General features: G+C 59.2%; 1 protein-coding gene across 1 annotated transcript in view; it reads right to left on the bottom strand.

Annotated features, from left to right (window-relative positions):
• The window catches only part of LOC134154533 (adenylate cyclase type 10-like), a 28,500-nt gene extending 11,094 nt beyond the window's left edge, over positions 1-17,406 (bottom strand). Inside the window, exons 1-21 of the mRNA XM_062601206.1 lie at positions 17,377-17,406; positions 16,985-17,086; positions 16,580-16,682; positions 16,301-16,357; positions 11,024-11,206; positions 10,400-10,504; positions 9,965-10,003; positions 9,295-9,438; positions 8,587-8,792; positions 8,041-8,137; positions 7,620-7,708; positions 6,915-7,106; positions 6,547-6,668; positions 6,223-6,299; positions 5,714-5,903; positions 4,885-4,937; positions 4,244-4,397; positions 3,272-3,464; positions 2,751-2,837; positions 2,039-2,322; positions 1,301-1,437 (exon numbers count right to left, since the gene is read on the bottom strand). Of these exons, the coding sequence (XP_062457190.1) occupies positions 1,301-1,437; positions 2,039-2,322; positions 2,751-2,837; positions 3,272-3,464; positions 4,244-4,397; positions 4,885-4,937; positions 5,714-5,903; positions 6,223-6,299; positions 6,547-6,668; positions 6,915-7,106; positions 7,620-7,708; positions 8,041-8,137; positions 8,587-8,792; positions 9,295-9,438; positions 9,965-10,003; positions 10,400-10,504; positions 11,024-11,206; positions 16,301-16,357; positions 16,580-16,682; positions 16,985-17,086; positions 17,377-17,406 (2,644 nt within the window). The remainder of the gene's footprint in view (positions 1-1,300; positions 1,438-2,038; positions 2,323-2,750; positions 2,838-3,271; positions 3,465-4,243; positions 4,398-4,884; positions 4,938-5,713; positions 5,904-6,222; positions 6,300-6,546; positions 6,669-6,914; positions 7,107-7,619; positions 7,709-8,040; positions 8,138-8,586; positions 8,793-9,294; positions 9,439-9,964; positions 10,004-10,399; positions 10,505-11,023; positions 11,207-16,300; positions 16,358-16,579; positions 16,683-16,984; positions 17,087-17,376) is intronic.
• Between the last annotated feature and the right edge of the window lie 2,145 nt (positions 17,407-19,551).

Below are 19,551 nucleotides of genomic sequence, written 5' to 3'. Positions count from 1 at the left end.
ACCACTGCCGCCTTCACTTAGTAGCACCTTTGGGGGCTTTCACACTTTGGCATTCAAGTTCCCAAGGCCGGTGCCTCGCCTCTGCTGGGTTTGATGTCAGACTTCTTGGCAAGTGACCTTCTTTGCCTTCTGCCCAGGGAAATACACGCACATTCCAATGCCTCTTAAATAACACGCCTACATCGGCCAGAGAGCAGAGTTCTCCAGGGCATCCCAAGAATTTGGGCAGCGACTCAAAGGGCCAAAGAAGGGATTTTCCACAGGTCAGACAGCAGCACCTCCGACGTCCCCATGAAAATCCACCCGCGTGGGGCATGCTAGAGGCAGAAGCAGCATGCCCCGCTTTGTGCCTAGCCGGGGTCTTGTGTTTAATCTCTCGCTCTCTTTAGCCAGAGCATGCCCAAAGCCAGCCTGCTGTCAGGCTGCTCTGCGCCTGCCTGCCCTCACCCCGCACACGGAGCTTCGTAAGCAGCTGTGCTCAGGGACAGAAATTGCTCTTTCCCACCCCTTCAGGCAGGCTTCAAACTACGCTTTGGCCTATAAGGCAGAGGAGAAGGACAGCAGGGGCTCACAAAAGCCAGAGTCCTCAGACCACCTGCTGATGAAGAAGTTTTTTCTGACCAACAAACACGGTGTGCGGCAGGAACATAAAGTGCACCAGTGCCGTATACCCATATGGAGAAGAGCCTGACCCCAGCAGGAGCTCTCCTTGAAGCAGCAGACCAGGCGTTGTGGACTCCAGGCATCCATTTGCCTTCCCTTGCCCTCAAGTGTTTTTGCTAACACACTCAACTCTTCAGGCCCTCTCTCTGGTCCTCTAAATGCCTCCCACCCAACATCCCTCAGCTCCCTCCAACCTCAACCCTTCAGCATTCACCCCTAGCAGGCCTTACAGCACCTGGCACCACGTGTCACTGACGGACTCAATCCAGCCCCGTGGCTGTGCACAAGGAACATTCCAGCCACAGGACTCACCACACTGGCCCAGAAGAAGCACCTGCGTTCCTATGAGTTCACGACAAGACCAGCACTCACCTGAGTGCCAGGCAGCAGCTCTGCTCCTCCTTTGAAATTGGCTGCCACGGCACCCTTGCTTGTCCTCTCAAAGATACCAGAACTCCCCGGCCTCAGCTTGGGCTGTCCCAGCAGCAAGGCCTGTACAAACCCACACCTGATCCACACCACGCTCTTTATGGCTGCAAGAGCTGACAGTGCCAAGTTCACAGGGGAAGCCTCGGGCAAGAATGCGCTGGGGAAAATGCACCACAGCAACTAGGCAGTCGGCCGCAAAGGTGCTTACTGAAGAGGCTCTCCCACTTGTCCTCTCGTTTCTCATCCTTCCCCAGTGGGTGGAACAAGAGCATGTCGTGGCCAAGAAGGTAGCGCAGCAGTTCCTCACAGTAATAGGGGATGCCGTAGCTTCTTTGCGTCAGCAACCTGCAAAGGAGCACATCCAGCACTCACTGACACAGGCAAAGGCAGGCGCACACGCACACGTTTCAGGTGGGCGCTGAGCCACTCGGGCAGAGCACAGAAACCAACGTCTTCACCACAGCTCCACCTCACTTCTGAAAGGGCCACGACTCCCACGGGCTTTGGTGCCTGAGTCACCCGGAAGATACAGCCTTTGCTGGAATCCTCGGGAAAAGCAGTGCAGATAGAGCCCCAAGCAAGCCTTGTCTTTCGTGTGCCCAACAGCCTCGATGCTCTCCGGCACCGGTGAGAACCTTTGCCCCCGTGATTCACCCCACAAAGCCTCACCACGCAGACTAATGCCTTTGCCACCCCTGAGCCATGCCAGCATGCAGGACCACTTCCTTCCTGCCTTCCAGTGCAACACAGAAGGCTGGACACCTCCTGTGCTCTGTGCCTAGGCAGCTGCCCACTCGCAGCTCACGACTGCCAGGATGTCCCACTGGCTAGAGGCACTGGCCCTCCTAGAAGCTCTGCACTGCCTTTTCTAGGGCTTCATTCCCTTTGGCTCTCTGCACAGCTTCAAGCTCTCAGCAAGAGCTCACAGGCCCTGCCTGTGACTTACGTCTCTAGATCTTGGGGCAGGCTGACAACTCCAAGCTCCTGGCAGGCTTTCTGCACTACAGCAGAAGGCTTCAGCTCTCCAAGACGAACACAGCTGGTTTTCGGCAACTTCAGGATGTCTACGGCAGCTTGGCAAAGCCTCTGTCTTCTGCAGTGACTGGCAGTGAAGCTCATCACCATGAAGATCGAGACATCCCTGAGCACGCTCCACATCAGACTCCAGGAGGGAGAGTCGATGCAGTGGGCATTGTCGATGACAAATACAACGCCATCTTCTTCAACAGTCTGAAACAAACAGCTTGCTCTGCGGGGATTCTGATGGGTTCTCAAGTAGCTTCCATAGCAGCAACTTTGGCCTCTTTCCCTCCCTCTCCAGACAGAGAGGGAGAGAGAGAGACGGAGAGAACGCTCTGAAGCCTCTTTCCTCTCCCCAGCTACTTAGGCATCCAGAATCTTACTGACTTGCACTTTCTCTGAGACTTTAAGGCCTCTTGTGCAAAGTAGGACAGAAGAACCTTGTTGCTCCTCCCGAGCACGTGCCCACCAACTTTATGGGAGGAAAGGTATCGGGGGTATGGGCAGGGGTGCTTGGGCTCTGAAGGGTAAGGACTCAGGTACATCGTCCTCCCGCCAGCTCCCACCACTCTCCTCCTGAAGCCTCCGCCTGTGGCATTGGTGTCTTCCTCTGAGCCCCGAGGGAGAGAAGAGCTCACCTTCTGGAGCACTTTCTTCAAAACCAACTCCAGCTCCATTTGCCTTTGAGTGCCACTCATCTGGGAAACTGCGGTCGAGAGGGGAAACTGCCCAGAAAAGCACAGTCATAGAGAAACAGCTTTCCAGGGCTTGCAGCACACCTACCCACCACACAACACCAACCCAGCAAAATGCCTCTCCTGGCCTCACCATCAGCCCTCTCTCCAACACAGCTGCAAGGAGACAACACAGTGCCGATACCCCGGGAGCTGAGAACAGAAGCCCTCTGCTTATTCGCTTGTGATGGCAGTCCCGGGAGACAGCAGACCACTCACACAGCACTCAGCTCAACACAAGCTCATCAGCCCCATCTCCAAGCTGCTCTTCAGTGCCTTTTGCCCACCGCGCTCAGGAACAGAAGCCTGCACTATATGCCCCTGCTCTTCCCTCCAGGCAGCCAAGAGACTCCCCACCAGAGCCTCCAAACTACAAAAGCTCACAAGCAGCCCTTTGCCAGGGCCAGAGAGGGCCTCGCTCTCACCTTAACGAGGAAGACGTCGTTGAGGAGGCAGTAGCTGCTCTCTGCCATCAGCCCTTGGAGCTTTGCCTGCAGCACAAGCTGTCTGGCACTGCACGATTGACATGACTGCAGGCCCAGGGCCATGGCCAGCACCATACGGAGGGCAGAGTAGACCTGCTTCAGGTCTAGCTCTGTCAGTTCCACGGCCACTACCCTGCCATGCAAAAGCAAAGAGGACCGAGATTCAGAGAGCAACGCAAAGAGCTGCAGACTTCCAAGGCAAAACTGTCAGAGAAGAGGCACGTCATCCAGGGCTGTCTACAAGGGAGCTCTGGACACACAGCCCCAGACGGACTCTTCTTCCACACACCTCCAAGAGCTTCACAGAGGGCCAAGCTTTTCCCGCATCTTACAAGGAAAAGCCACAGAGGGGCAATTGCTGCCAAGCCCCTGGCAGAGCCACCACCACACCCTGTGTCTCCACAGCTCTCAGCACCTCCCCCTGCACAGCAACTTGCCAGCTGAAGAAGCAATGACTGAGCAAGTTGGGCCTTTGTGTTTGAATGCCACAGCTTTGCCATCTGCCTCCTATACTACGGGAAGGCTTGGCCGCCCCAGTGGTCTTTGGCAATAAAAGCCCAAGGGCAAGCAGCCTTTCTCTGGCAGCTCCACCACACCACTCCCGCCTCCCCCAGCATCTTTCTTCTCCTTACTCTCCAGCTGCATGAAAAGCATGCAGCTTGGGCTCTTGCCAGCCCTTGCAGCCTGGCCTAAGTTTGCAAGAGCAACAGCCCTGGCTCCACAAGCCACTTCCAGCTCCCGCGAGACGTAGTAGGAGAGCGTGCAGCTGCTCCATACCAGCGGCTCCAGGAGGCTTTTCAGGGATGCTGCAGGCCAACGGCCAGCAGCACTAGCAGAGGGGCTCGAGGATGCCACAAACATCAGTGGATGGGCAAGGGAAGTGTCCCACAGGTAGTGCTCCAAAACACTCACCTGTGGCCAGCAGCCTGGCCCAAAGATGCCAGCTCAGTGAGTAAATGGCTCTTTCCAGAGCCAAGCACACCCTCAAACGCTAGGATGCTGCTTTCGTGACAAGTCCCATAGGCTTTCAAGGCACTTTCAAAGAGGGCAATCTCTTTTTCACGACCTGTGAAGGCAGACAAAAAGCAAGCTGCTGTAGCGAGCTCAAAAGCCAACAACCTTGGGCAGCCTCCCCTCTTGCTGCCACTGCAACTTCCCTCCACCGCACCTGCGAGCCTGCCCACACCCAGGGCTCCTTCCCACCCCAACAGCTACAATTCTGCAGCTAGGCCTGCCTTAGGGCACTCACAGCCCCACCTTCCTGCTGGAGCCTGGGAGCAACTGTATACTTGCACTGAGCCTGGCAGCAACTGCGTTCTTGAAAGCTCCTGACACGCTAACGGTGCAGGAAGGCAGGAAGCACTAGGCGTCTCACTCTGATTCCCACCTCCACTGCTGGCCCAACTCCAACCTTACGAACGAGCTGTGAGCCCAAACCTGATGGCCACTGCAGGCAACACCATCCCTTGCAAAAGCATCTCCATTCCCAGGCTGGTACTAGCAGCTACCAAGGGCAAGAAATGGCCATACACAAGAGCAAGGCATTCACCTACCGAGCAAGGGGCCGTACTCTGACCTCTCCTCCATAAGATCCAGGCCAAATACGCTAGCAGGGGGAGAGAAAAACAAAAGTCAGTGAAGGAGGCAGAAGCTGGAGGACAGAGAGTCATGCGTGCAGCTGAGGACACACTCTTGCCTACCCGCTCTTCTTTTGAGCATAATGGCAGCCTGCCCACACTCCCACCACCAAAGTTCACGCTCATTCAGGAGAGAGTGCAAACACCAAACAAGCACAGGGAAAACTTCCAGCACACAGAAGCCCAAGGGCTTCTGACCACACTGGCACAGCACACGCTATCAACGTGCAAGCAACAGAGGCCAAAACATCATCCAAAGAGAACCTACAAGCCTGGCCCAGAGGAACAGCTCCAGTTTCACCAGCAAGCGAGCAGGAACACAGGCCCGGCCACCCACATTTTCCCAGGGGACCAGCACAGACCAAAGTGCTTTCCAAGAGCTTCCTGCTCAGAAGCAGCCGAGATAATACCCCCTGGGTGGGTCACAATTGTCACTGCATTGCCACTTGCATGCCAGCAAGCAAGCACAGGGCAGAAAGCAGAGTTGCAAGCCCTCTGGGCAGGACTCCCGAGAGCCCTCTCCACCCCTACGCCATCACTCCCACTCTCCCAACAGCAACAGGCACCAAGGTGAACAGGCAAAAAGCACGGCCATGCTATGGCTTTCCCTCTTCTCAGCCACAGCGGTGGGAGGCCTGGGGAGGGCAGCAGCTTGGCCTCTTTCTGCACAGCTCCTCTTTTTGCCCAAAGCTGCACCCTGTGTGCCTCCACGCCCCCAGGCAGCCTGCTCAAAGAGCACACTCACAGCTTCTGCGACATCCCCAGGTACTGATAGACAGTGCCAGGATCGCCAACCCCCTTCATCTGGGCCTTCGGCAGCTCCTTGAAGTAAGACCGGGGCAGCCGGGACGCTGCGTAGGTCGCCGCATCGCAGGACACCAGCCCCGGGTAGTGCTCCATCAGCCGGGCAGCCAGGTTCACCTTCTGGCCCATGACTGCCACAGAGAGAGACCACGCGTTGACGTCCTCAGGAGAGCAACCCGCACCACCCTTCCAGGCTGCCGGCTGCATCCCCCGCAGCACAGGCCAGCACAAAACCCTGCTGAGCACGAGTGAGAGCAACAAAGAGGCTCACAGCCCATCCCCCGTCGTACGGCGGGACCCGCCCCGCCTCCGCCGGTCCCGACGCGCTGCCGCAGGCCAAGCCCTCGTCCTGGCCCAGCGCCCAGGGCCCACAGCTTCTTCCCCGACACTCTGCCTCTTCCTGTAATGGACGCGGCCCGGGCACCCGCTCCGCAGACGGACACCTCGTACCTGTGTACTCGTGCCTGACGCGGTGGCCGACGACTCCGCAGAACGCCGTCCCGCTGGTGACCCCCACGGACACTGCCCTGAGGCGCAGGCAGAGCAGCAGGGATCAGCAGCGCCCGTGCGCAGTCCTGCCTGCCCACCGCCGCCCCTTCCCCACGTCCCCGCGCTCTGCCGTCTGCCCCGGCAGCACAGGCCTCGGGGACTGGCAGAGCCCGGCAGCGGACACGCCAGCTTGAGCGGGCTGCGCGTGCAGAGCAGCCAGGCGCTCTGGCACCCCTCCGCACCCCCCGCCCCAGGCCGTCCCAGGCAGCATGCCTCCCCACTCACTCAATTTTCCCCAGCCTGCCGGAGCAGGCGGTGGAGATTTTAATCGCGCTTTCCAAGGCGCAAACGCTCTCGCAGGGCAGCTTTCCTCCAGGGAGGCCAAACACACACAGCAGCGTGCAGCCCTGCCGAGGACAGAGACAGCACACCTTGCCGCAACGCCTGCACCAAACCCTTCCCGCCCTGAGACTCCAGCCTCCGCCGACCGCAGCAGAGCTTCAGGGCAACCCCAGGACACCCCAGGGTACCGCTCCCAACGCCGAGGCAGAGCTGCTTCCCCTCTCCCCACCGTGCGAGAGACAGAGCCGCTTCCCTCCTCTCCACCACCACCCTCGCCCTCGTGCGCGGGGGCACTGCTCCTCCACGCTCACCTTATCAAACATGGAGATTTTGTTGATTTCGCCCTTGTGAGGACGGAGGATCTCCAAAATCAGCATGCTGCTGTCCTGGATAGCCTTGCAGATTTGCGTTAGGTTGACCTTGGCAGCAAACTGCAGCTTCACAAAGAGGCAGGTGACCGGCCGCAGCTCGGATAGGCACGCCAGGGGCTGTCTGTCGTCAATCTGGAAGACAGCAGCGGGCCACCTCCACCAGCCAGCTCGCCCTGGGCGCTTCCTGCCTGCAGCAGATACCAAGGCAGAGCGCACAGAGCGGCAGCAGCGGGCGCTCTCAGAGGAATGCAGAAAGCCTCCTCGCAGTGCAAAGCAGGCGTCAGCCTGCGCGAGGCAGACACGCAACGGTGCAAGAAGGCACTGGGCATGGATGGACACAAGGGGCCACCCTCAGCAATGCTGTCACCACTCCGGAGGCATCTCTCTCTTACCCCGGGGCCATGGCCAGAACAACACCAGTGGAAAATGCAGAGGGCAATCCACCCCTCCTCACCCCCGGCGCTCTCTGCAGGAGCACACAGTCGGCAGGTTTCTGGCCCCTGCAGCACTTCTTTCCCAGGTTTTTGCATACGGGGGCATTTTCTTTGCCTTACCTGCTGTCTGGAGAACTGCCGCTCTGCAACACACATCTCCTTCTCCCCTCCCTCTCCCCCAAAAGGCACCTCCCAGCACTCGTGGCCATACCTTGCGCAGGACACTGGCTGGGATGTACTTCCTCAGCACCTTCCCCTGAGCACGATGAGGGGCCAAGGTAACCGCAGGCCTCAGGACGCCTACGCAAGGAAAATACACGCGGTCACTGGCAGCAGGGTGCTACGAGCCTGGCTACGGGGGCCTTGCAAAGCAGGGGCTGGCACTGCAACTCGGGGAGCAAGGTCCTCCGCCCTTTGCCCGTGTGTTCCTCTTGCAGGTGCTCAGCCACAGCCGTCCCCTGGAAGCAGCGGGAAGCAGCCAGTGCCTCTGCTGCAGCGCAGCTGCGCCCCAAGCCCAACCACTAACTAACTGCAAGGGGGAGAGGGCAGAGGCCAGGCCCCAGTGGCCCCTCCGCAAGCCAGTCCCCATCTTTCTGGGCAGGCACAGAACAAGGCAAAGCCGGGGCACTCACCTGGCATTTCCGGAGAACGGCAGTTCAGCTGGGCTCGTGTGAACTTGGAGAAAAGGTCTTCGCGCTCCGACACAGACATCCGCTGCATGCCTGTAACCTGGAGGCACACGCAGCAGAAGCACTGCCATCGGCCTCCCCAGGAGTCCCAGGGCACGCGTCCTACCCTCCCTCCATCCCGCCCTCGCTTCCCAGAGAAGAGGAGGAGATCCCCATGTAGCAAAGCCACCTTGCTGGATTTGCACCGGGACAAACGCTGGCATCAGCAGCACATGAGCTGTGCAGCCATCAGCCACGCACCCCGACGTCTACAGAACACCGCCACGACCCCAGCAGGGCCAAACCCTGACACTCCCTCCTGACCCCACCGCAAACCCAGCAAGCACAATCCACAGCTAACCCTCGGCTGGAAGGGCAACAGCTACAGCTCTCCACCTCCGCTTTACAGCTACAACTCCCACAACGCCCATCTCCTCAGCCTTCGCACACCTTCCTCCCTCACCCCCAGCTCCAGGTGCCCCAAACAGCTCTAGAGGCCATCTCGCCCACCTTCACAGCTCCTTGGCCTTTCACTCTCTTGCTCTTCACCTGGCTCTGGTTACAGAGCTCCCAGCAGCTGGCTGACAGGATAACATCACTTGCACTTGCAAGGTTTTGCGCCTGCCAGACTTCACCCACGGCCTTGCCAAGGATCAGGAAGTGCTGCTCCTTGCGGTCTCCCACAGTCAGCAGCGACATGTGCCCTGCAGAGATCCCTGGGGAGAGACAAGCACGACTGAGGCGCGGAGCACTTGCACCTCCGCAGCCTCCCACAGCGGCAACTCTCCACAGGCTCTGTTTCAAGCTCAACCCTGGAGACAGGCTCCTCCTCTCAGCTGCTTCAGCTGGAGGCACCCGTCCTTCATTACGGAGTCCAGCTGGAGTGTCGATGGGGAGGCGGTACAAAGTGGGGCCTGCCAACAGAGGGGCCTGAAACGGGTGCCTGGAAAGAGGCACGTGAAGCTGACACTGACAAAGTCTTCACAGCCACAGCACCCCAGAGGCCCAGCACACCAGCACCTTTGCTGGCCATCTGCTCAGGGTGCGTGCAGGCAGCTTGTAAGCGGCTGCCTGAGAGCACACAACAGCCTTCCAGGCAGAAGGTTTCCCTGGCCCCACGAGGGATCACCACCTCTCCCCCAGGTGGAAAAGCACCCTGTGGCCCTGCACAGGGCCATGGAGCCACACACGGCACGGCTAATCCAGCACACCCCGTACCTATCTTCAGTCGGAGCTTCAGACCCACGTCTGTGTCACGGACGCTGTACTTCTCCTGGATTTGCTGGCAGCACTGCAGCACCAGGCTGATGGTGTCTCTCAGCTGTGTTTCCCTCACTCTCCACAGCACCAGTACAGCATCCCCTGCAGAAAGCAAGGGAACGGGGGAAGGCTCTCGTGAGACCTGACGCGCCCTGAGCTGCACCCCCCTGCACGGACAGCAGGAACCGGCAGGCGTGCTGAGGAAGAGGCACTCGTCGGAAGGCCTCCTCCTCAACTACAGCTCTCTGGGCACAGGGATGCCTTCCCCTCCCCCAGGCCAGCTACAACAGCAGCCACAGAGGATGAAGGTGCACAGTGTGGCTACAGGAACACGGGCACCCCCGCAGCTGGTCCCACTCAGGGCAGAGATGAGAGGCCTCTCTCATCCCCTCCTTCCTACCATGCTGCCTCAACCCCCAAGCTCCCAGGCTGCCTCCCCAACACCTCCACACCAGCCCTGTCCCACTGCAGCTTCCCACTTGGGGCCCGCGATGGCAGCTCCCCAGGAGCACCTGCATGCCCACAGAGCCTCCCCTCTGGGCTTTGCCAGCTCACAGCTCACTCTGTCCTCTCCCCTAGCACGCTTCTGCAGTGGCAGCAGAGATAAGTTTCAATTAGAAAGACATACCTGCAAACTTCAAGATGTCTCCTCCAAAGCCCAGCAGCTCTGCAGGCGAAAGAAAGCAAGAGAAGAGTCACCTCTGCACCTTCACCAAGCAAGCCAAAAAGGAGCCACTCTGCCGCCCGAGCAGCACAAGGGCAGTGGTGCCTGGTGGGGCACCATTCAGGAAAGCACAGCTCCAGCCCCGCCTCTACACTGCTCACAGGCACCACAGCACTGGTGCCTACGGTACTGGGCACTGCCCAAAGGAGCTAGTGAAGATAAGACACCCGTTTCTCAGCACCAGTGTCCCCCAGCACAAGAGCCCAGCTGCTCTCGGTGGCCCTCAGCACCCACAGAAACCCCCAGCACGTGCAAGGAGGCTGCCTAGCGCACCTCTCTGCTCTCCCAAAGAGCAGCCTCATGGCACCGTCCCAGACAGTCCTGCAGAACGGCACTTACCCTCCACAATGTCGCCCATGTAGTCATTGAGCGTTTGCGTTAGCTCGTCCGCACCCCGCTCGAGGCTGACGCTCTGGCTAAACTTCTCTGTCAGAGCAGTGAAACCTCAAAGAGGCACAAACAGGCACAGAGGAATCAGCAGGTGCCTACATGGCCGCCAGCTTCACGCTCCCACCTCAGAGAGCGTGCGCATTACATCGTGCCCTGACCTGGCTTGTGACAACGAGCCTGCACCACCCAAGAGAAACCACCACTCTCGCATTGGCCACTGCTCCCGGCAGCGTGCCTTCTCCCACACCACACAGCCTGGAGCAGGGGCCCCTGGCCCACGCGCTCTTGCAGCCCGTGGAGGAGTGCCTAGCACTGGGTACCTCTGCTGAGCTCAACTAGCCGACTCCCGGCCTCTTCCAGGCCTCTCCTCTTTTGGAGCCCCTTGTTCCTCCTGACGTCAGCCACCTCTGAGCTCTGCTTCCCCCAAAGTGGAAGATGGCAGCAGCAAAGAGGCCTCCTCTGATGCATTCTCCACCAGAGGTGGCACCGGGGCTCCCAAAGGTCCAGAAATTCCCAATGCCTCGTGTCTCTGACTTCTTCTCAACCCCCGCCCTTCACAAGCCTTGGACCCACCTGAGACGTCCGCAAAGAGCAGTACTCCATGAAAATTCTGAACGCAACGGGCTTCGTGCCTCAAGTCCTCAGATAAAATGAGGTCAGGGACGTAAGCAGCTACTTCCCCGAGTTCTGAGCAGTGCTTGGACCTTCTCTCCCAGGCACAAGACATCGTCAGCGCCCTTGGGGTACACAGGGCACCTCAGGAGAAGACGACCGTGCCCAACCGGGAGCAGGCTAGCACAGCACCGCGCAGGGTTGCGCAATAGCCTGGGGCCTTGGGAGGGGCTGCTGGCCCTCTGCCACCAAGGGGCAGGTCACAATCACCCGGCAGTGACATCGGCCACACGTCGTCGATTGCCTCTGTGCTGTCATCAGACAAGCGAGCCAGCTAACAGGGACAGCTTCTGCACGTCATCGCTGCCCTAGCAACTGCAGCACGCAGCGGGGCACGTCCTAGGTTGTTCTGTTGTGAAGAGCAAGTGGGTCTTTTCCAGGGGGTGGGGGACAGAGCAAACCTCCAGCCACAGGGCTCCTGGCGGAGGCCAGGAGGAGATGGACAGGGCTGCACCAGCAGCACAGCGGACGGGCATATCAGAGAGGGGGAGAAAAAGCTGAAAGACGCGGCAGGAGGCAGCTCCAGCCCCCTGCTCTGCGGGAGAGAGCTGTGTAAAGCTTCCACGCCGCAGGGACACCCCCTCACGCTGGGCACCCCAGCTCACAGGCAGCCCAAGGCTCACTGCTCCCTACGGGAAGGTGAGCCGGGGCTGAGGCTGACACCCTCGCAGGCGGTGCCCTTGCCCACAGGGCGCAGTCCCGCAGAGGCTGAACACGGCATGCACAGCTGGGTGCTGGCCTCTAGCCAGGCCAATTACAGCTGGCGGCTCCGACTTGCTTGTTTTCTGCTCTGTTTTTCCTGGTTTCTCTTTTGTAAATAAACTCAAGAATCCCAGCTCCCTGTGCGTGCAGAGGGCACGAGCTGGGAGCCCCTGGGCTCTAGGGGCCAGCTCCTGCAGAGATTGCATGCCTAAGGCCAGAATGTGAAAGCGCAAGCGCAGTGTGGTTACCTGAGGTAATGAAATTGTAACCAATAGAAAGATTTGTATAAAATACTCCCTGGAAAGTGTGTATAAATGAAGAATGAGAGGGGGAGAAGGTGTGCTAGCTTTGTGGATCTACCACCTAGCCCCCATCTCTGCGCAGAAATGAAATAAAGAAATATCTCGACCCTGTGTGTCTGTTGGTTGCTTGCACACCGGGTAACAGAACCCAGATTTTGGGACAACAAAACCCTCCCAGGAGCCCCCCTCCAAACCCCTGGAGCCCCCCCAGGATCTCCCAACTCCCCCCTACCCCGGGGTCCCAACCACCCCCATGGGGGCCCATAAAACCCCCTTTGTACCCCCCAACCCTCCAGAAGGCCCCCCCCCAAACCTGCAGCACTCGGGGTGGAGGGCAGCAGCCTATTTCTCCCCCTTCCCCTAGGACAGGGAGATCTGGGTGTTTATTTGCCCCAGGGATGGTTGTTTGCCATGGGGGGGGGGCGGTATTTACCCCCGCTCTGCGCCAATGCCGCTCTCCCCCACAGCCTCACCCCAACATCAACCCATGATGTACGCTAAAACCCTGCTGCAGCTGGGCATGATGTGACCCCCCCCGAGATGTCAACACCCCCTCGAGGTCACAACACCCCCCGGGGGTGACACCCTCCCTCCCTCGGGTGTCTCCCCTCCCTCAATGGCTTTTAATACACTGGATTATATTTATTCCCTCCCCACCTCCTTGGGGGGCACTGGTGGGGGTGGGGGTGCCCCACGAATGGGGGGGAGGGGCAGGGGGGACCATCTAGGGGGCACTGGCTCAGGAGCTGCCCCGCTGGCCTGGCCCCCACTTTACTGTCTGTAATTAAAGATGTTAAAATAAAGTAATTATTGGAAGCCTCGCGGGGGGCCCAGCGTCCGAGGAGGTGTGGGGACGGGGGAGGGTGTGGCGCTGCTGGCCACAGACACCTGGGTCCTCTGTACGAGTGCAGGGGAGGGGCGGGGCGGCATGCCCGGATGCCTGGGACCCTCCCGGACGCCTGAGTCCCTTGGAGAATTGGGTTGTCCTGGGCTTCTTGCGTTGCCTGGACTCCTGGGCACCTCGGACGCCTGGGCCCCTCGCTCACCCGGGGGAGTGGGGTTGGGGGGGGGTTCAGCATGGGAGCCCTGGATGCCTGGGTCCCCTCTGTGTGGGGTAGAGCGGGGGGTGAGAAGGGGCACCCGGACGCCTGGGTCCCCCAAGGGGCAGTGGTAGAACTGAGAATCGTGGCTGGATCTGGTTGATCATGTCAAATAAAATATTGAATCGGCAACAAGTTTCTATTGCTTAAGCTGTGGAACAAGAAGCTGCTCTGGGTCCTTCTTGTGCTCCCAGCCAAGAGGCACCTTATCGCTAGCAACAAAACTTTAATAAAAAAAAACATAGAAATCTTGACTTTTGCTGCTCCTCACTGGCACCTTCCAACGATCAAAAAGAGAACGGATCATTTTTATCCTTCCAACACATCCGGGAAACGTCCTCTCAGTCGCTGCTGGCAGGGCTCGGCGGCTGCTTCCCCTTTGGAGAGCGCAGTTTAATTTAATCTAGAGGGGATTTAGCGAAATGCTAAAATGCGACATTGATCTCTAGGCGAGAGGCTGCTTTTTAAGCGTGGGGGAAAGCTCGTTCTGCGACACGTGTTTGGTCTTTGGTGGAAAGCTCGAAGCAGGTGGGAACAAAAAAAAAAGGGGGGGGAATAAATCACTTCTACTCACTTAAAACCAGTGCTTTTCCTAAATCCTAAGGACCGTGAGTCATGGAAACTTCCTCAAATCTTTGCTGCATTATAGTGTTTTCATATCGGATTTAAAATTGCAGTTAAACGAGGGGATTTTTTTGCATGTAAGCAGTGGGATGAAGACGAGCAGATCAGCGGAGACCTCCTCTCAGCGACCGTGAGCGTGTTGAGTGTGGTTTCATCTTGACAGCCCTTGGTGGGCATGGCTGCTGCTAGAAGAAGCTTGGAGGCAACATGAGCCAGTTCCCTCCCCCCCTTCCCCCCCCCCAAAAAAAAAGGGGGGAGAAGAAAGGAAAGAAAAGACATGCATTTCCAAGACATTTGATGGGACGTTGAGATCCTTGGGCTGAAGGAGATGCTGCTCCATGGAGCTGATCCCAAAGGATGAGCTGGGGACAGCAGAGCTCCTGCGCTACCCCAGGGCTCTCCCTGCCACCAGCTGCCAGCAATGACCGTCCTCTCCAAATGCAAAGGACTGGGGAGATGTTCACCCAAGGAGACCACCGGTGGTACCACCACACCTCACCAGCTGCAACAGAAAACAGCCCAAGGCAGCTGCAGGAAATGGAGGCAAGTAGGAGTCCATCGCCCAGGTCTCCACAAACAGGACTTGCACCAGAGGAGAGCAGAAGAGGGGAAACAGGTGTTTGCAACGGCTCTCAATCATGAACGAACGAGTCCAACCAGAGAAGACCGTATTCTCTCCATGAATCGTGCAAGATTCCCAGTCCCAAGTTGAGGTAAGATTTCCATCTTTATGTACTTCAGCCGTAACCTCCGTGAGTTCAGCAATTTGTGGAAAACGGCAGGAAGCGGCGAGGAACAGTGGAAAGGGTCGAAAATATTGGAAGACGAGGCAAAAGCAATGGAAAAATGCATAAAGAGGCAGAAAAAAGGGAAAATGATGGAAATTGGGATGAAACCCCCAAAGCAGCAGAAAACAGTGGGGATGGCTGTGATGTGCCAGCAGAGGAGCTGCACCAAGATGATCAAGGTTCTCCCTGGCTGTTGGCCTCGGGGAGCCTCCCTGCTGCTGGATGGGTTGCTGGGTCCACCGGCCAGCTCGTGGTGAGTCTGAGTGCACACCAGAGCTATGCGTCTTACTGGCTTTCATCCTTCTCAAGCTTCATTCCCTCTCCGGTCGAGCCATGCCAGACCGCAGGTACACAACAGACCAGGTGGCCTCAGCCAGGAACAGGATGGTCGACAGCTAACAGTGCGGCTGGACGGCCAAGAGAGAACCCGGTGCTCAGTTCCACAGCACCCAGGTGCTTCCGGTGTGAGCCTGCAGTGTGCAGGGGCCGTGGTGGGATTGCTCCTGGGGAAGCTGGACTGAACTGCTCCGTGTCCCTGAGCAGCTCCTATGGCTGGCTGACAGTGAAGGGACTGTTCTGCAGCACTGAATTCGCTGAAAGGGACTGGGTCACACACGGCCCCAGCGCCAGCAGCTCTGGATTACGGGGCACCCCAGTGAATCAAAGCTGATGGCTCCTGGCTTTTGAGGTCTTTCAAGGGAAAACAGAAGCACATAGTCATGGGGAAGAGGGAGAGCAGAGGAAAGAAGCAATTCCCAGGGACGGCGCAGGGTGGGCAGTGGTGATAGAAAGAGAGCTGCATGGCAAACCCCAGCCCGGCCCTTGCACAGCAGATGCAAGGCCTGAGGACAGCGGGTGTCTGTAGAGGCTACAGAGCTTCTCCCTCTTGCCCTTGTGTTTCCTGGTCCAGCAGAGCAACTGCCCTCTTCCCCCTTGCCTTTCTCTCTCTCCAAAAAAAATTACACACACATGGGCTGAAGAAACAGGACTTTATCTTTGAGGAAAGCAGAGCAAGGGGAAGAAGTGGTAGAACACTAATGGGACAGGATGCGCTTAGAGCTGTCGAGCTGTCCTGTGCTGCGGGAGACACCAGCCATGGCCCAGACCTTCCAGCACACTTGCGTGTCTGCGGCGTGCAGCCCCACGGCATTGGCACAGCTGTGGCCGTGCTGCTCAAACAGAGTCACCTCCTGGCAGAAGGGTGACACCTCTGCCATGCTCTCTGGAGCCAGTGACCCAGTGCTCCAAAGCTGAACCTTGGTGGCGACCGCTCCCGGGCAGTTCTCAGGTCCAGCACGCTCTGTGTCACCAGGCAACGGACGGAGGGTTCAGCATCAGCTTCCAGGGGCTGGAGGGCTGAGACAGAAAAGATCACAGCACATAACAGACTCCCACAGTTGCAGACATCCCTGATATCCCGCCCAAACAGGGCCCGTCCCACCCAGCCCTTCCCAGGCTGGGCAGGCAGCACGTGGGACAAAAGGATCAGCTGCAAGTTGCTGGTCAGGAATACCCCAGGTGACCCACAAATACTCACCTCCTCTCCCCCAAAGAGGCAGACCACACCTGCCTGGCTTATGGCAGGGCCAGCAACTGAAGCTCCCTTCCTGGGCTCCCTCCTCCTCCCTGCCAGGGCCTCCTGCCACAGCTGCTCTCACTCACCATTGCAGATCTGCTCCACCTTCTCCTTCCTCTGCTTCATTTGCTGCCCCGTGAGCCCTAGGCAAACACCTCCTGTCAGCCCTCATACTCCCCACCAAGACCCCAGCAGCACAGCTCCCACCGGGCCTTGCCAGTCTAGCCACTCATCCTCTTTCCCTTGTGCAAGGTTGGCCTCAGTGTGGTCCCCGGGGTGCACGATGCAGGCATGCTGTGAGGCACTGCAGAACCTCCTCTCAGCCCACCTGCATGGTCAGGGATGCGACTGGGGTAGTGGCTCACCAAGGAACTTCACGGATGCCTCCCGCAAGGATGCCTCAGGCTTCTCCAAGTATGGCAGGCTCTGGTGCAGGTATTGCTCCGCTCTGCTCCTGTCCCTCAGCACCTGGAGACACCGCAAGGCCGTGGGTTGGCACCGAGACTCCCTGGGGAGTCAGGCTTGACCCTCCTCCCACGACCGGCCTCCTCTGAGATCCCCCCCAAGCCTTCTGACAAGGACAGCCAAGCCAGGGGCTCCTTCAGCATCCCGGGGGGACAGCAAGGGCAGAGGGACCTGGAGCAGAGTCCGAGGCGGCCGGGGCTCTGGGCTGCAGCAGTGGGTGAGGGGCACAGCTGTGTGCCCTGCACACTGGGCAGCGGGGCAGGCTTCGTCCGGTCAGGGCCCCGGGACTTTGGCCTTGTCCTTACCAGGTACTCCCCAATCTTCCATGTCTCCCCTGTCCTGGCCAGTTGCTTGAGCTCCTCCCACTTGAGGAGTTGTGCAGCGCTGACAAGGGCTTTCTGAGCGGCCTGCAGAGCAGCAGAGACCGGCAGATGCCACCACAGCCAGGACAAGACACCCTGCCTCCCCCTCATCTCGGCCAGCCTTGGAGCATGTCCCAGCCCACAGTGGGGCTTAGGACCAGGGCTGCCCCTCCCTGCTGAAGGCAGCGGCACCTCTGCCTTTTCCTTGGCCACTCAGCAAATTGGACCTCCCGCTGGCATGCACTCAGAGGCACACTTGTCAGCAGCCCCTGCCATGGTGCTCAGGCCTCCCCCAGGTCATGTCAGCATCCCTTCCCCAAAGCACTGCTCCATACCTGGGCCGCTCTCTGGTTCTGCTCGCTCATGTGCAGGAAGAGTGGGACCAGGCTCCTCTGCACGCGCTGCTTCATCCTCTGCTTGTTCTTCCCCACCACAATCTCCATCAGGTCCTTGAAGAGCAGCATGGAGAGCTCTCGCACTGTGCTGCAGCTCTGTGAGGAAGGAAGGAGAGCAGCGGAGGCCTCAGCAACGACTGCAGGAGCCAGGCATGAGAAGAAGGTTTTCCTTTGCAAGGCCTTGTCTTCTGCAGGCACAACTGTCCCCCTCCCTGGCCAGGGCTCGGAGCTGGGGACAAGCCTCTGCAGAGGCAGCACAACTGTGGCAGGAGGTGCCAATACACTGGCCAGTGGGCACACGTGCAGAGGGACACACAGCATCCAGAGCCACGTCTACAGATGCACCCACACGCCAGAGAGCCCCTGCCTCTCCCACCAGCCTTACATCTTCAAAGCGTGGCAGAAGCCTCTCCGCCAGCTGCAGAGCCACTCTTTGGAAGCAACTCATACACACACAGTAGGAAAGAACCTGCTGCTCAAGCAGGACTCAGCAACTGGCTCTTCCATTCTCAGCTGCACACTTCCCAAACAAAGCAGAAGGCAAGAGTCAAACTCTTAGATCAGATATGACAAAGAGGAAGGCTTGTGAAAACTTCTGCTTCAGGAGCAGACACTGAAAGCAGGGGTTTTCTTGCTTTTCCATTTCCTTTCCCAAAGAACAGGAGACACAGTAAGGATACTTTGGTGTTTCTTCAACAAAATCGTTCCCTTTCCACTGCTATGCTCCCAAGCCCAGCCGTAACCGACCCTACTGGACAACCTCCCTTTTCAGTCAGGAGCAGAAAACCTTCTTACAACATAACTGATATCCTTGACTCCCCCTTTTACAGAACACACGGAAGAGCTGCTGTGCATATGCTACTCAGGTCACACACAAAGCAGTGGGGGGTGCATGTTAAATGCAGACCCCTTCCTCTAAAAATGCATTTGCATTCAGCACACACTGGTATTGCAGAAGGTAAAGCTCACGATGACAGAAAACGCCCGCATCCTCCAGCTCAGCTTTCAGCCAGAGACACATTTCAAGCTGACACTTCAGTCACACCTCGCCAGCATCGGTGTCCCAGCAGACACAAGGCACAACCCAGCCTTCTCCAGGCGATGTCCAGGGATACCTACAAGCAAGGTGAACAGGGGCTGGGGAAGCACTGGGCGAAGGAGCGGCCCCGGCAGGGCAGGGCTGTTCCCCATGCACAGGGGGCTGCGTGGAGCAGGGCTGCTCAGAGCTCCCGCTCGCCCCCAGGACACTGTCCGGGGCGTCTCAGGAGGAAGCTCCAGCAGGGACGACACCAAAGGCAAGGCGCTTCCCTGAGTCTCTGCTTTCAGGTCCCTGCCCGTGGGGTGTGGGGAAGGGAGAAGGAGCTGCCCAGGCTGGACAGGAGTCCCAGACTCCGAAGTCCATGGAGAGACCAGCAGGTCTGCGAGGCAGCTCCGAAAGTGCCTTCGCCCACGCTCTGCCCATGCACAGCAGTGCTGGGCCCGTGCCCTGCTCTCGCAGTGGGGACGGTGCTGAGAAATGGTCACCGCAGGTGGCTCCAAGCCGCAGGGCCACCAGGAGAAGGGGCGCAAGAGCCAGGTGGTCCTGGGGGCCGGAGATGGCCCAGGCCGGGCCGGGCCTTGCCCACCCGCTGCTGGCACACGGCCGGGCCGCAGCGGCTACTGCCGCCCCCGTGCACATGGCCGCTCGCTCTGCCCAGCCCTCGGCCACATGGCCGGGGCGGCAGCTCCCAGCACCGCGGCTAAAGGCTCCAGGCGCCCCCGGGGCAGGAGACGCTGCCCCGCGGCAGCAGCCGCCTCTCGCCCCCTCCCTGCCTGTAGGGCCCGGGCAGCCCCGGCCCCCCCTGCCCCTCAGCCGCCTCCCCAGCCCCAGTGCGCATGCTCCGCCCTGCCCCGTCCCTCCTGACCCTCGGGGCCCCACCCCTTGGCTGCCCTGCCCGCTCCGCCCCCGCACAGCGCATGCTCACTGCTGCCCCCTCCTGCTCCTCTCTCCCAGGTCCCGCCCCAGGAGGCCCCGCCCTACCCCACAGGAGCCAATGGAGGCGCGCAGAGTGGGAGGGGTCACAGCATGGGAGGTGTCACTGCTGCAGATGGGGGCGGGGCCTGTGTGTCCATGGC

This window comes from Rhea pennata, unplaced genomic scaffold (genome assembly GCF_028389875.1).
Source record: "Rhea pennata isolate bPtePen1 unplaced genomic scaffold, bPtePen1.pri scaffold_32, whole genome shotgun sequence".
Classification (NCBI taxonomy): domain Eukaryota; kingdom Metazoa; phylum Chordata; class Aves; order Rheiformes; family Rheidae; genus Rhea; species Rhea pennata.
Note: the sequence above shows the minus strand (reverse complement) of the source record. Positions and strands in the feature narration are given on the sequence as shown.